The 14,410-nt window shown below is 38.2% G+C and overlaps 1 protein-coding gene and 2 pseudogenes across 1 annotated transcript; 1 reads left to right on the top strand and 2 right to left on the bottom strand.

The window, feature by feature from the left end:
• The first annotated feature begins 5,220 nt into the window (after positions 1-5,220).
• On the top strand, positions 5,221-7,182 carry LOC120183843 (annotated as a pseudogene).
• Positions 7,183-8,061: 879 nt separating this feature from the next.
• On the bottom strand, positions 8,062-9,579 carry LOC120183841 (serine/threonine-protein kinase STY17-like). Its single transcript, XM_039188458.1, has 3 exons — positions 9,506-9,579; positions 8,751-8,873; positions 8,062-8,442 (listed from the first exon to the last, which is right to left on the bottom strand). Exons 2-3 carry the CDS (start codon positions 8,842-8,844, stop codon positions 8,201-8,203), a joined length of 336 nt encoding a protein of 111 aa, XP_039044389.1. The 5' UTR covers positions 8,845-8,873; positions 9,506-9,579; the 3' UTR covers positions 8,062-8,200.
• Positions 9,580-9,770: 191 nt separating this feature from the next.
• Positions 9,771-12,988, bottom strand: LOC120183844 (annotated as a pseudogene).
• Between the last annotated feature and the right edge of the window lie 1,422 nt (positions 12,989-14,410).

Here is a 14,410-nt window from a genome sequence, read left to right on the forward strand (position 1 = left end):
ACTCAGAGGACACTTTTAACTTGGAGTTATCCTTGACAACATCTTGATACCCCTTTCTTAAGTCTTCGAGCTCGAAATGGACTCTTTTCTGTTCCTTTTCCAGTTTGTCTGCTTTATCTTTCTGAGAGTCGGCATCCATCTTCCACTGATAGCGCTCAGCCTCAAGTTCTTTTATCCTCTGCCTCAGCTCATTATTCACAGCTTCAAACTCTGTCTTGGCTATCTCAAGTTCAGAAGGGACATGCCTGAGATGTTCTTCCATAGTTCGGGTGTCCTCACAGTCTGGCACCGGAATATTATCATTTTTCCTCAATCTTCGCCATTCCACATAATCTGGGGTAAGCATGTTCTTGGCAGCTACGATGTCCATCCGGAATATTTTCTTCCAAGAATCGGCTGCTTCTTTGATCATCTTCTTATAGCTTTTACCGTGATACCCAAACTCTGATCCAGATAGTCCGCATGTTGCTGGGACAAACTGACGTGCCCTATACTATCTCAGTGCTAACAATGGAGCATACCCAACTGCACCCCAAAGTCCTAGTAAGGTCATCGTGTCAGAGCCCTCACACCGGAAAAGAACATCACTGAGGAACAACCAAGGGGCTCTCCAGGCAATATCCCGGTCCTGAAGATGAATGAATATTTTCATCCACTTCTCTTTTGAAGCACCCTCATGCCATTTCATAGTGATGAACTCTCCCAAAGGTGAATAGGTAGTGCTAAATCGACGGTAGGCAACCCCGTTGGTCTTCCAGAAGTGGCTGTGAATCCATACTTGAAGGAACTGAACACACCCAATGAATATTCCTCCACCAACTCTTCTGCAATGATTAAGAGATCGGAAAGTCTCGACTAAGATGGTTGGTGCTGGGTTGACTCGTTTTGGGAGTTGCTCAAATAGTTCCACCACAGCAGTATCAATGTATCCCAAAGTCTTCGGGAATATAATCATACCATACAGACCCAGTGCAAACAGGTCTATTGCCTTCCACTCATCGGGATGGTCCTTCATCAGTTGCTTGATATGAAGCCAGGCAATTCCTTCCCCATTGCCTTTACATCGAGCTCGGTCTGTTACCCATCTTTCGTCAACCCCGGCAACCTTGGCTAGTGCAATCTTGAAAGGCTGGCTCTTGATGTATTTAATATAAGCTCGCTCTAGTCTGATATTTTCACAGTGCAACAATGTAGTGTACTCCTCAATAGTGGGCACCATGTCCTCCTGGTTAAAAGTGAAGCAACTGTATCCCGGGTTCCAGAACTGAACCAAGGCTCTGATCAAAGGCTCATCAATCTTGATATGAAGCAATAATGCAATGTCACCGTATCGTTGGCTGAACTTCTGTTTCTGATCATTCTTCCAACTGTCCCAGATGTCCCGAAGCTCTTGCACGTCGTTCTGCTTCAGGCTAATAGAGGCGTAGCTAACCAATTCTGACACATAGCTTTCTTGAAGACTGTCTCCCTTTTCTTTCTGAGTCTTCTCGGACCATAGTCGTACCTCAGGGTTTTTAATCTCTGTATTACAACACCTTTATCCATTAATTCAGATTATTTTGTGTAACAAACACCTTTTAGGGATCAATGACCTCTTGTTATGATGCAAATGCTTTGAAAATATAAAACACAAAGGTAGAAAAAGTTAGTAAAATAGGAAAATAAATAAATAATAAATGACGAAAGGAAGAAAAGTAAAAAGACAAAAAAAAACATAGTTAGGGTAAAAATATTCTAGGTTTTGGAATGTGGTTTAGGGGTAGGCTCTAATTCTTCAAAGTCTCCCGGTTTAGGTTCTAAAATCGGTACCCGAGTTCTCATTGCCGGTGCCCCCTTGGACTTACCAGACCCTTAGTCCTAAACCCATCACAGGCTTGTATGGACTAAGTTAAACTCGAGAGGACACATTCCCTTATGTCTATGCGGAGAATAAATTCACACGAAGACATAAGGTATATGAATCCCGAAGGCTACTTGCTAGGCATATGCGGTGAATAAATTCACACGAATGCGTCGCTTTCACCCCCACTTAAAACGGGTTCGGAGCTCGGGTTTAGAGCCTTGAATGAAAAAGTTTGGAAAGCTGAAATCACTAGAAAACGGTCAGTTCAACTATTTACTCAAAAAAATATATAATCAAATGTAAGTAATAAGGATCGAAATGTTACCTTAAAATTTAAACTTACCCTTTTCGTTAAAAAGACAACTGGAAATTACCTTAGCCTGACTCACTTACCTGTGTTCCCAGTGGAGTCGCCAAGCTGTCGCAACCATCTTTCGGTTGGGCCCCAGAATTGGGCTTCGACTTGAAAAATATGGATTGGAGTCGCCACCGATTATTTATTTGAAAATAAATAGGTTAATCGGGTACCTTATTTCTTACCTGATCTGCGTCTTACCAAAGATATGTCAGATTCGGGAGTCGGTTACAGTCAAGGAAGGGTTAGCACCCTTGAACTGCCCTTTCGGTACTCTATAATTGCCAGTTGTCTTAATTAAGAAAGATATAAGTTTAAATTAGAAGGTAAAATATCGTTCCGAATTACTTACCGTAGATTGATTCGAAAGTTGTACCCTTTAAAAGTGAATGTGTCAGAGTGAATAAAACGAATAACATAAAGAAAATAAAATAAAGAGGAAAAAGAATAAAACAAGATAAAAAGAGCAAAGACAATATATACATAAATAAATAAATAAGCATAAGCAAATAGATCAAAGATAAAGGAAATAAAAAAGGGAAAAGTGAATAAATAAATAGATAAGATAAAGAAGAAAAGCAAAGAAATAATAATAATATATTTTATATACATAAGTAGTTTAAAAAATGATATTAGTTATAAATATACAAATATAATGACTTATAAAAATAATAAAAATAATCAAGTGACAAATAACTAAAGTATATAGTAATAAAATATTAAAAGTACATATAGATAATAATAAAATATAGTAGTAATATAGAATATAAACATGTATATATATTAAAATACCGAATGGTATAGATCAAGAAAAAAAATAAATAAGAAAATAAATAATAAAACTATATAATTAAATATAAATGCTAATAACAACATTTAAATTAAGAAATAAAAAAACATGGGGACCGAATTGAATGAATACAGAGTTGGGGATCAATTTTAAGAGAGGTTAGGGCGATAATGGAAGAATTAAAACAATAGGGGTCCAAAAAGGGATTTACCCTTAAATACGTAAAAACATGCGGGTCAGAAGACTGGGTCGGGTCAACATGCGGGTTAACTGGTCGGGTATGGGTTGTGTGTAAAAGCCAAAAATTTGTTTAAAAATTCATTTTCTCTTCTTCCCTAGCCGAGTCACTCCCTCTCTCTCAACATTTCTCTCGTATGTTCTTTAAAAATAAGAACATGGTTGGGTTCTCGCATGAACCCAGATTCTGGCCACCTTAGCACCGCCTCGCCGCCGCTGTTCAACGGCGGCAAAACCTTATTTTTTTTGGACATTCGAAAGATCGTTTTACCCTCGTTTCAAAAATCAAAGTCTTTTCTAAATCGGGCCTCGGGGAACCGTGGATCTAAGGGAGAAGATCTTCGGTTTACCCCTTATGTTCATCGGCCAAAACGTTTCCTTTGGTGGTTTTCCGAATCAAGAATAACAAAACGAACGCCTGCAAGTATCAAAATGAAAAAAAAGGTACAAGCTTTACCTTTTGTTCTTCTCAAAAACGTTCTGGTTTTGCTCTAATTTTGCTTGGAATTTCTGCTTTTATTTCGTGTAATCCGAATGTCCCCCAATGGTGTTGCTTTACACTTATTTATAATAAAAGAAAAGCATGTTTTTAGATTACATTTTGAATCCTAATAGAAGTCTAATGTTGGGTTGTTGGTGATGAACATGAGTCTCGGTTGCCGGACGTTTCTAGGATTGTTGGAGAGGCGTGCACGGCAGGGAGTCCTCGGCTGGGATGGGTGATGCGACGCGGCTGAATGAGATAGGAGATTAGGGTTTCAAACAACCCTACGTGGAACCGGTTCTGTATGGGATTTGGGCTTGGCTCATTGTTGGGCCAACATGTAGGCCTTGTAATATGAAATTCATATGTCTACACTTGTATTGTAACAATTGTCCTATTTCAATAAATAATTAGTAGGAGACACTATGTAAGGACTTTTTTTCTCACAACATTATGCGAGGAATTTTGCCTTGTTTATATATAATATTAATTTTTCCGTCGTGAGGTTAATATATAACGTTGTCCATGTGCTTGCTCGAGAAGGTCGAATTCAAAGAGCCCAAGATACTGGATTGAAGAAGCTTCCTCTGGTGCGACGTTGGTTGTAGAGGTGGATAGGGAGAGATTGCCTATTCCCTAGTTTCCTGTGTGTCTTCATGGCTTTGGTTGAAACTTCTCTAAACTATTCTTTCCTCGGATTTATCTTTATATGCACTTTGGTGCACTCCGAGTCGTTTAGTTTTTATAACTGGTTTAATTTTAGTCATTTAGAAGATTTATTTTTCCGTTGTGTATGGTTCTAATTGTTTGTTGTTCTATTGTTCAGTTATTACCAGCTATTTAAAAAAAATCATATACGATTGTTTTTCTTGTATCAGTGAATTTAGAGTAAAAAGATTATGAGTTAAAAATGATGAAACATAAGAGGTAGAAGACGACGCAACCAGACTATAAAAATTAAGAGGTAAAAGATTATGGTCCCAATATTTCACTTTAGGAGGAAAATTCACTCTATAAATGAAAATTATTAGTTAACACACGAATAACGTTATGAAATAGAGGTCTTTTTAACTTAAAATAAAATGTTGATGGTTAAAATACTATATAAAAAATAAGAACTAAAGTAATTAGTCTATTAAATATTATGGGATTTTTTGCTCTAAAATGAAACATTGAGATCAATTGTTCAAAAAAATAAAAAAATAAAAAAAGAACCAAAATGACTATTTTAATAAATATTAGGGGGCTAATTTTGGTATTATACCAAAAATTTAACTGAAACGTCAATGGTCGTCCCCTCTTGTTCCTCCTGCATCATCATCATCATGGATCTCCCCTCACTTTGTCTTTTATTACACAATCTTCCGACAACCCCGCTTTCCTTTTTTTTTTCTTAGTTTATTTCATTAATTTCATTTCTTCTACTCCTTATCCTCTTCTTCTTCTTCTTTAAACATCAAACCCCCTTGAAGCCTCTTTCCAGTTCTCTGATCAACACGACATGACTTTCGATGGTTTTGTCTCCGACCAAACCAAGTACATGCAACCCTTGCTCTAAACGATTCCAACCCTCAGCTGCGGACCTCGATCACTGAGAAAGAGCCAAATGCAAGGAAGAGATAACAAAGCACCCCATGTACGACCAGTTGTTGGAAGCTCACGTCGCCTGCCTACGTGTTGCCAAGCCTGTTGACCTGCTTGGTCAGATCGATGCTCAGATGGCTAGCTCTCAACAAGTGTTGGCTAAGTACTCCTCAGCTGCTGCCGCTGAGGAAGAACTCGATTACTTCATGGTAATCCTTTTCTCTTCTCGTTTCCTGATCTGAATCATCCTTGTGTTTTTGATGAGTTCTTGATTATCTTTCTCATTTGGGTCATCGTTGACCAACTGGCTTTAGTTATTTTTCTTCACTTTGTTTAGTTATAATCCATTGGTTACACTTTACACTGAATTTTTTGTGCCGATTAACCAGCTAAAACTTCTAATCTAATCCTTTTGTATTAGGATGTTTTATGCATGGTAGACTAGTATTTTATGTATCAGCCAAAAGAGATTATGTAAAATTAAAAAGGCTTAAAACGAAAAAGGATTATTCTTTATTCTTAGAAACGAGATAGATTCAGAAGTGAAATTTTTCGAATTGGCCTGAACCCACTACTCATTAATGACAATCATGATATTGTCATATCATATTTCTGTTTGAGCATTCTCTTTTCCTATTACTTTTGATGTAGGCAAATTATGTTCTATTGCTTGGCTTCTTCAAAGACCAATTGCAACAACGTGTTCGTGTTCATGCATGGAAGCAGCTATGGCTTGTTGGGATCTTAAGCAAGTCCCTACAGTAAACAGCTTCCGGAATGGATAGCATAAAGTAGGATTAGCATGTCGATGCATCATTATATTGCACATGAGCAATGTTATTCGTTTCGGTTATATCTTGGTTTTGCTTATCAACTTTTGCCAACCATCCTCTTGGTCCAGAGTTCAGCTAATTGTTTCTGCTAGTTCTCTACCAGTGAACTTCGCTAGAGATTTTACCGAGTTATATAAGTTGTAGATTGTTAACCAATCTCTCTCAGAGCCCAAACTAGATACCATGGCAGAGCAGCGGTAATTACTATGATCTTGCTGCATTAATTCAATAGGAACAGCAAAAACGTCTATTGATAAGCCATAGAAGTTGGTTCAGTCTTTGAATTATACTGCATCCAGCTTTCATGCTTACTGTAGTCATAACAATGAACTTAATCCTTCCCTATTTATTTTGATTGTTTTGTAAAATGACTGCATTATCCGCAGATTGAAGTGGTAAAAACATAGAGCTGACGTAAAAAGCATGAGCAGGTGTATCTCCAGGTGAGGAACTGGTGCAATCATGTCTGATGAAGAAGATGAGGTTGTAGATAGTGACCAGCTTGTTTAATGGAAGTTTCGATGGGATTGACACATGGGTTAGGCCCCCTGGTCCCAACCGAGACCGAGAGATCATTAATGGAGCGAGTTAGGCAAGAACTGAAGCACGAGCTGAAACAGGTATGACTTTACAAACTTAAAAGTAAAATCATTCGACATGTAACACCGCAGCTAAATATGATCTGGTCATTTAGGGTTACAAGGAGAAAATTGTGGACGTTAGAGAGGAAATTATGCGTAAGAGTCGAGCCGGAAAGCTACCAGGGGATACCACCTTGTTTTTAAGAGCTTGGTGGCAGTCACATTCCAAGTGGCCTTACCCAACTGTGAGTGTGCTATGTTTCCCTACTAGTTCTGATCATCCAAGTACGTTGTTTTCAACTGTTTTTATGAAAAAAGTGTCTCCTCAAAATGTTGCTTCAGGAGGAAGACAAGCAAAAATTAGTGCAGGAAACAGGTTTGCACTTAAATCAGATTAACAACTGGTTCATAAACCAGAGAAAAAGGAACTGGCATAGTAACCCCTCTTCTCTCTGAGAGCAAGCGTAAGATGTAGACTGCTTATGTCGCGTTTATTCTCGATCGAGATGAGCTTTTCTCGAGTACCATTGGCTACTTTCGGTTTGGAAAATAAGTAACACAGGTTAACCCTGTCATGATCACTTCGTGTAAATTAAAAAAAGAAAGAAACTCTTAATAGTTAACTCCACGTTTTGTTGTCGATCTGTTCATAGTAATGGGACTTAAGCTTGAAACTGTTGCAATGCGAATAGCCAGCATTCCTCGGTCGAGCTTTTCAGCTTTACAAATTGCTTGAGGTGAGCACCAGTCAGTTCTAGGTGTATTGGAATCCGCTGATATATGTGTAACAATGTTGTCTTAGATTAAATTATCTACTCGAATGAATATGCATATGCATATATATGTAAAGTCACTGTTTATTTAATGTAATACTGATTCAAAACTTTGATCAAGTTTCCAGCTGCAAACATTAATATCTAGAAGACTTTGCTCAATTTGTGCAGAACTAAGGGTTTAAGTTGAAGCTTGCAAAAGCATCAGGTAAAGTCACTGAAAAAGGTCTATCAATATGCCATGGATTTAACAATATTATTGCATATTCATGAAAAATGTTGAATCAGATATTTATAAATAAAAATGCAATTATTCTACTGTAATATAGAGTTGAAACAAGATGATTTTTTTTTTTAAATTACTTAGAACCATAATATAAGTGTAATAAATGGATTCCATGTAGATAAATGAATGAATCAGCAACAAAAGCCAAAAGCACAACTCAACTCTGTTAGGACGGAAGTTTACAGACGATGCAAATTTTCAACATATAATTCCCCAACAATATAATTGCATATAAAAACAAACTTCAATCAGATGGAAAGTCAACGTCAACAAAATCAACCAATATAATTTCTATAGTAAAATAATTAAATAATAATAACAAACTTAGTTCCATTCCTCTTCCCGTGCTGTGTACGTTCATGCCAAACAGCAGCACATTTACGACCACCTATTATTCCTCCAACTGCCAGCAAATGCAAAGGAAACAAGGGATTTCAACAATGAGCAGATTGTCCAAAATCATATTTGAAGCCCGAGGCTGGAGCTTTCTGCTTATTTTTGTGGGATTTGTCCCTTTGGTTGAACTTTGCTGCAATTGAGCGTAACTCATTTGCTATCTTGGTGAAGTTCGGTCTGTCTGATGGCTCGGGTGACCAGCATCTCTCCATCAATGATCTCCATTCCGGGTCACAGCATTCTGGAACCGGTGGCCTTAGTGTATTACTTACAATGCCACCTGAATGAATTAATTCAAGGCAAATGCTCAGTGAAAAAATGTGAGCCATCAAATACAATGGTTTGAACAATTGAATTAAGAATACATTCATAAAAAGTGCAATTACCAATAATTGCCCCATAATGTAAGTCTGAATATGGTTCTTCTCCAGTGAGAAGCTCCCACATAACAATACCAAATGAGAACACATCACCTAAATTACAGGAAATACCAAAACAGAAATCTTAAGATGATCATATGCGGCAGAAGTAGCATGTAAGAAATGAATTGGTAGTGGGCATTGAACCAAATAATGTGCAATCACAGACCTTTTCTGAGACAAGACCGCTGCTTCCATTCAGAAGTTCTGGAGCCATCCACGGAAGGGTTCCACGGACACCACCTGAGATCAGAGTTTGACATTTCACCTTGGAAAGGCCCAAATCACCAACCTGGTACCGAAAAACTTGGCATGAGAACTGAAGAATGGTTGGGAATGAAATTGAAGTTATCATCATTAAAATCACTAAGCAAATGAAAGGGAACCTTCATGTATCAAGTTAAGATAAACAAGAGTACCATACAATCACCCCATTTTCGGCATTAAGACTCGGCTTGCTCCAGCTTTTAACAGTTGATAAAAATATATATATATATATATACCAGAACCCATAATTTTACTTTGAAAGAAACAAGGTTTAAAACCTAAATCAGTCTGTTATTCATATTATTGAGGTTACTCTTAAAAAAGTTCAGGAATTCGTTCAAGACCCTGTCCTGTTCTTATATACTGACTTCTGCTCTTGAACCAAACATGCCCACAGAAACCTCAATCCCACAACATAATATGATATCTAACATATCAGCCAACTCAGTCACAAAATTACTCACCTTGAGAATTTAAGACTATTTTAAATTTGCCACTTAACCTCCTCTAACCAAGAAACATGTCCAATTAATACCCAGAGTGAATCTATATAATTTCCAATTCCATCCAAGGATGTTTGGAATAAATAATGAAAAGCTTTCCACCATAGAACTGGCACCAGAATAGCATGCAAGTAAAACTTAGACCCGACCAAACCTTGCATATCGGGCGATGGGATCTCGAAGATTGACAAGTAAATTGTCACTCTTCAAATCAAAGTGCACTATATTCTTTCCATGCAATACTCCATTCCAAAAGCCATCCATGGCAATCAAAAGTCTCTTACGCTATCAATTCCTGAAAGAGCAGGTCATCCAATAACTATTTATAATCAGATAAATGTTCAATCAAAACACAATCATAAGAAAGCTTATACAGTACAGAAAACAAAACTAGAACTTTTAGAACCTCTCATTCTTCTGCAAAGCAGTCCTTAGAGAACCATAACCATAAATTCTGTCACAGTTGCCACAGAGCCACCAGGACCATCAAGAACAACTCCATAGAAAGCCACAACATTGGGGTGGTGCAAGTCAGCAAGCTTAATTGCCTCATTCCAGAAATCATCAATCTTATCATATGCATTTTCCATAGTACAAGTTGTTAGTGAGCGATATTTCATAGTGGAACTACTATGGAGAAATAAGAGCATGCAAAAAGAAAATAAAGAGTCGTACCATGCGTTCTTGTTCAGAAGGTTCCCTGCAAAGCATCTATCATTGATCCGTTTGATTGCAACATCAGTACCCCGCCACTTCCCATGATAAACAGTACCAAAGGTGCCAGACCCGAGCTCTCGCAGCTCTTCAAGGTCAATATTTCTATAATCTGAAAAATGAATAAAGCTAAATTTATGGGAAAAGAGTTGACATAAAATCACAGACGTCACGTAAAAACAATTATTCAACCTGCAAGCAACCAATGCCATCTGAAACTCGAAAACCAAAATTTGTTCTGTCTGGTTGTTTGGTCTTGATTTTCTGAATTAAGAAAACAAAACATTAAAGATAGTCCAAGGAATTCATCTGCTTGTAGAGACACAGATAAAGAATGAAGAGATCTTATATTGCACACCTCAAATTTAGCTTATGCTGTATTTCAATGTTTCTAGTTGAAACATCAGTCTCTTGATTGCCTTCAAAACCAGATTTGTCGGTTGTTTCTGGTATGTCGGTATTGGAAGCGGTAGATGACTGGAAAACAGAAGCAGCGACTCCCTCAGCAACAGCTTGTAGTTCTTTCTTGATGAGTTCCTCAGCCGAGCCTTTACAAGTGAAGGCAAAGACAATAAACATTTACTCTATGCATAAAGCAAAATGCCAACATCTGTAGCAAACAGAAATCAAATACCTCACCTTGTGTGGATTGTGTGTTGTCTGAAGTGAAATCCTGTTCAAATGATTTAATGACTGGTAAACTTCATCTTCCGATTGGGTTTTAGATTCACCATTGATTACTGCCCTGTTCTCTCCAAAAGGGTCTTTAGTAGCTAATCCCTCTCTATGTGTTTGAATCTTGTTAGGTCTAGGAAAATTGAGCATCTTGCTGTAAATTCCAAGGATCTTGATTGCTAAAAAGTGAATCTGTGGAATCCAACACATCATCCACTTTATGTGCCGACTGAACACCAGAAAATTGAGGGTTCCCATATTGAACTTCAGAGAACCCAAGTTTTGCGCTTCAATTCTTGGTTGTGTATGTGTTATTACATTATCCAAAATAAACTCTCATTGGAGTCTATTTGTTGATAAAGATGTTATCCAAAGCACCTCTCTCTCTGCTGTTTGTGGAGTTCTCTCATCCAAGATATCTTTTCTGGTTTGTAAAGAGGTGAATTACCTTGGTCATTGGTTATCCCATCATCCCATCAATGGGAATCAGATGGTTAGGGTCTACAATATCATCTTTGGGGACACCAGGAATATTGCCATGATATTCTCTTGAGGCTTTGGGCACTGGCTGTTCTGCAGCATGAATGTCAATGGCCCCAGTACGCGGGACATCCTGTTTAAGCTGGTATGAGTCGGCAAAACATATTGTGATTGTAACTCACCTGTCATATCCATCAAACCCTGACTTACTGGAACCATTTCGGTTGGAATATGAGCCTGATAAACATTTTGTCTCTGATCAACAGGAAGCTGAACATTCTCCATCGGCATTTGTTTGGGTTGCAACAGTGGCTGAACTACTGTTGGTCTAACACCAACATGTGAAGTGGAGGGAGTCATTGTCATGTGCACGGCAGGAATGAACTGATGAGAAGAAGAATTATCACAAAAATGTTGTTGGTTAAATATAGAATCAGTTTTGCCCACCAACATAGGACTTGACCCCATTTGAGGTGCAAGATGCACATGATCAGAATGGTTAATAACCTCAGGGCGAGGATCAATATAAGTAGATGCATAGTGTTGTGGCATATCATATTCACTTGTTGAGGTGGCGAAGTAAGGGGCATCAGCCTCTCTGACTCAACCTCATGTTGAGAAGACAATGTTTGAGGAGGAGCAGACTTTACCACTGGAATTCCCAAATGAACAGCACCATCTGCATAAACAGCCGGACTAGGATCCACAACCATTATTTTGGACCAGTATCAACAAAAGTAGCTGAATTCCCTCCAGGTGACAACATGCTTGTTGATGGAGCCCCATTAACATCCCCCTGACCAGTACCAATGCTATCAACAGCCTCACTCCCACTAAAATCAGAATTTCGTGTTGAAGCCAGACTTGCTAAGCTCTCCTTCCGTGTGATGCCTCCAGTGATCCTTGCACAATTCCATTCACTGCCTCAACATATTTCTGCCCATCATCAATTAAATCCGCAAATTGAACCATACCAGAAGGATCAAGCTCGGAAGCTGAAAACAAAAATACCCTTAACTTAGCTGACCCATCTGAAGACCTTTCACCGCTTTGTCATACTCATCCATCATATTATCAAGATCATCCAAGGATGAAATCGATACCAATGCATCGAGATCCTCATCGGAAGCTGGTACTTAATAACCACAGGTTGCCCATAAGCATCCGCCATCTTTTGCACAAACTCATTAAAGCTCACATCCCTCCTCAGAGTAATAATCCTTGTCTGGCCCCCAACGTATCTCAACACCCCATCACTAGGTCTAGGTAGTATCTTCCCCCAAAACTACACAAATCTTAACCTTTTTTCTGACACCGAATCACCTCCGCCCTCATCACTCACCTGATCAGCCCCGCTGCTATTGCTTCTGAGTCCTGATTTGGTTTATGAGCAAACCCAACAAATAATTCATTCTGCAACTGATCATTTCCATTGCCACAACCCCTATTTTCAATATTGGAACTTGGTGCAAGACCTGTTGTCCTAACATCATTACTCATTTGATAACTTCCATTCCCACTGTTTCTATTGCCCAAACTAGGATTGGAACCATGCCCCTACCATACCATTACTAAACTGATCCACAGCATTAGCAACAACCATATTGCTCAAATTTGGATTATAGCCAAACCCAACAACAGGATTCATACTTGGGCGCCCCACCGGCACAGGTATATGCATTGGCATGGGAGGCCTCCATGCAGGGGCACCTGGTGCCAAGGGCACTGCATTTGCATACCCCAAACCTACAAGACCAGAATTAGCCATAGTTGCTGGATAAAAGATATGCACGTACCAGGACTTGCAGGCTCCAGAGATGGATTGGGAAAAACCCTTCAATGTTTCTACCACCGACATTACTAGTAGAGGTAATGCGGGGCTCTTCAGTTATAGAGCTAACCACAGTCAACGGTCTCAGATCTTTTGGTATAGCGTTGTGATCAAATGCCATAATCTAGAACACAGGATTCAGCTAATGGATATTGGCTTAGATTGTGAAAAATCAAGTGTGGAAGAGATAAAGCTAGGGTTTTGGTTTCTGGGTATTGTTTATTTCTTAAAACAGACTAGAATTTTCACATCAAAACTCTGAGACGGTAATAAACTTGTTTTACATAAAAGGTAATATCCTAAAGAAGTATTTTAAAAATGAAGACCAATAGGTACCAGACTCAGGCGGTGACAGAGATAGAGAGAGATAAGTGGGGGTATACGTGACAGAGACAGTGGATCGGCGGTAAACCGGAACCGCCTTTGATGCAGGGCATTTCCAGCGCTTACGACGAATTATTAACTCTACTTTTTGTATCTAATTTTCCTCTCTACTTCTCGAGGAAACCCAGTCTTCTGGCTTCTATATGTAGGTTTTTTAGAATAAAATTCACTGTCGCGTTTTTTTTCCTCATTTTTAACTTGGGGTGGGGAGGGGGGGGGGGGTTTGATTTTCACGAGAAAACCGAGAGGATTGAAACCGGCTGGCAGTGACTTTTTTATATTAATTATTTTACTCCCGATCTTGTACAAGAAATAAAACAGAGATTAGGGGGTGACGACAAAACTTCAGTCAAGATCGTAGGATTTAAAAGAGAAGATTGTGACTTGTAATCTGGAATTGAGTGGGCTATGCATGATTGCATCTTAGATCCATCTGCTTCTTCTATGTAGGACGGATTCAGAACTAGATATAAACCGAGGTTGAATTTTTTTAACATCTTTAAGTTATATATATAATTTTATCTTTATTATTTGTTTATTTTAAAAAATAAATGATAACATTAAATATGTATATATTTTTATACTTATATGAAATAACAATTAAAATTAAAATAAAATAAATAATAATTTAAAAAATGCAAAAGACATAACTATCACATAATTACAATAAAATGTGTCAATCCTTCAAATTTCGAAATGCATCCACGAGCGATGTTACTAAAGCTCCTTGTAATATCTCTTTCAATGTTGATAAGCATGCAACTCTAAAAAAATTCATCCTCCATTTTGTTGCGAAGTGTTGTCTTGATTATATTCATTGTAGAAAAAGCTCTTTCAGCACTTGTTGTAGAAACTGGAGAGTCAATAGAAGTTTTACCGTTCAAAATATACATGGATAAGTGTTCACTTTCCTAGTATCCACCAACCACTGACTTAGGTCAGAGATTGTCAACAATTTTCTTAGACCTGAATTCC

The sequence above is a fragment of the Hibiscus syriacus genome, unplaced genomic scaffold (assembly GCF_006381635.1).
Source record: "Hibiscus syriacus cultivar Baekdansim isolate YM2019G1 unplaced genomic scaffold, ASM638163v2 tig00112828_pilon, whole genome shotgun sequence".
In the NCBI taxonomy this organism is placed as follows: Eukaryota; Viridiplantae; Streptophyta; class Magnoliopsida; order Malvales; family Malvaceae; genus Hibiscus; species Hibiscus syriacus.

Excerpts from the sequence above, each read along its gene's own strand:
- LOC120183841 (XM_039188458.1), bottom strand. The coding sequence starts at position 8,844 with ATGTCAAACTCTGATCTCAGGTGGTGTCCGTGGAACCCTTCCGTGGAT. Across the intron at positions 8,443-8,750 it reads GCGGTCTTGTCTCAGAAAAG|GTGGCATTGTAAGTAATACA; the intron begins GTCTGTGATTGC and ends TAATTCATTCAG.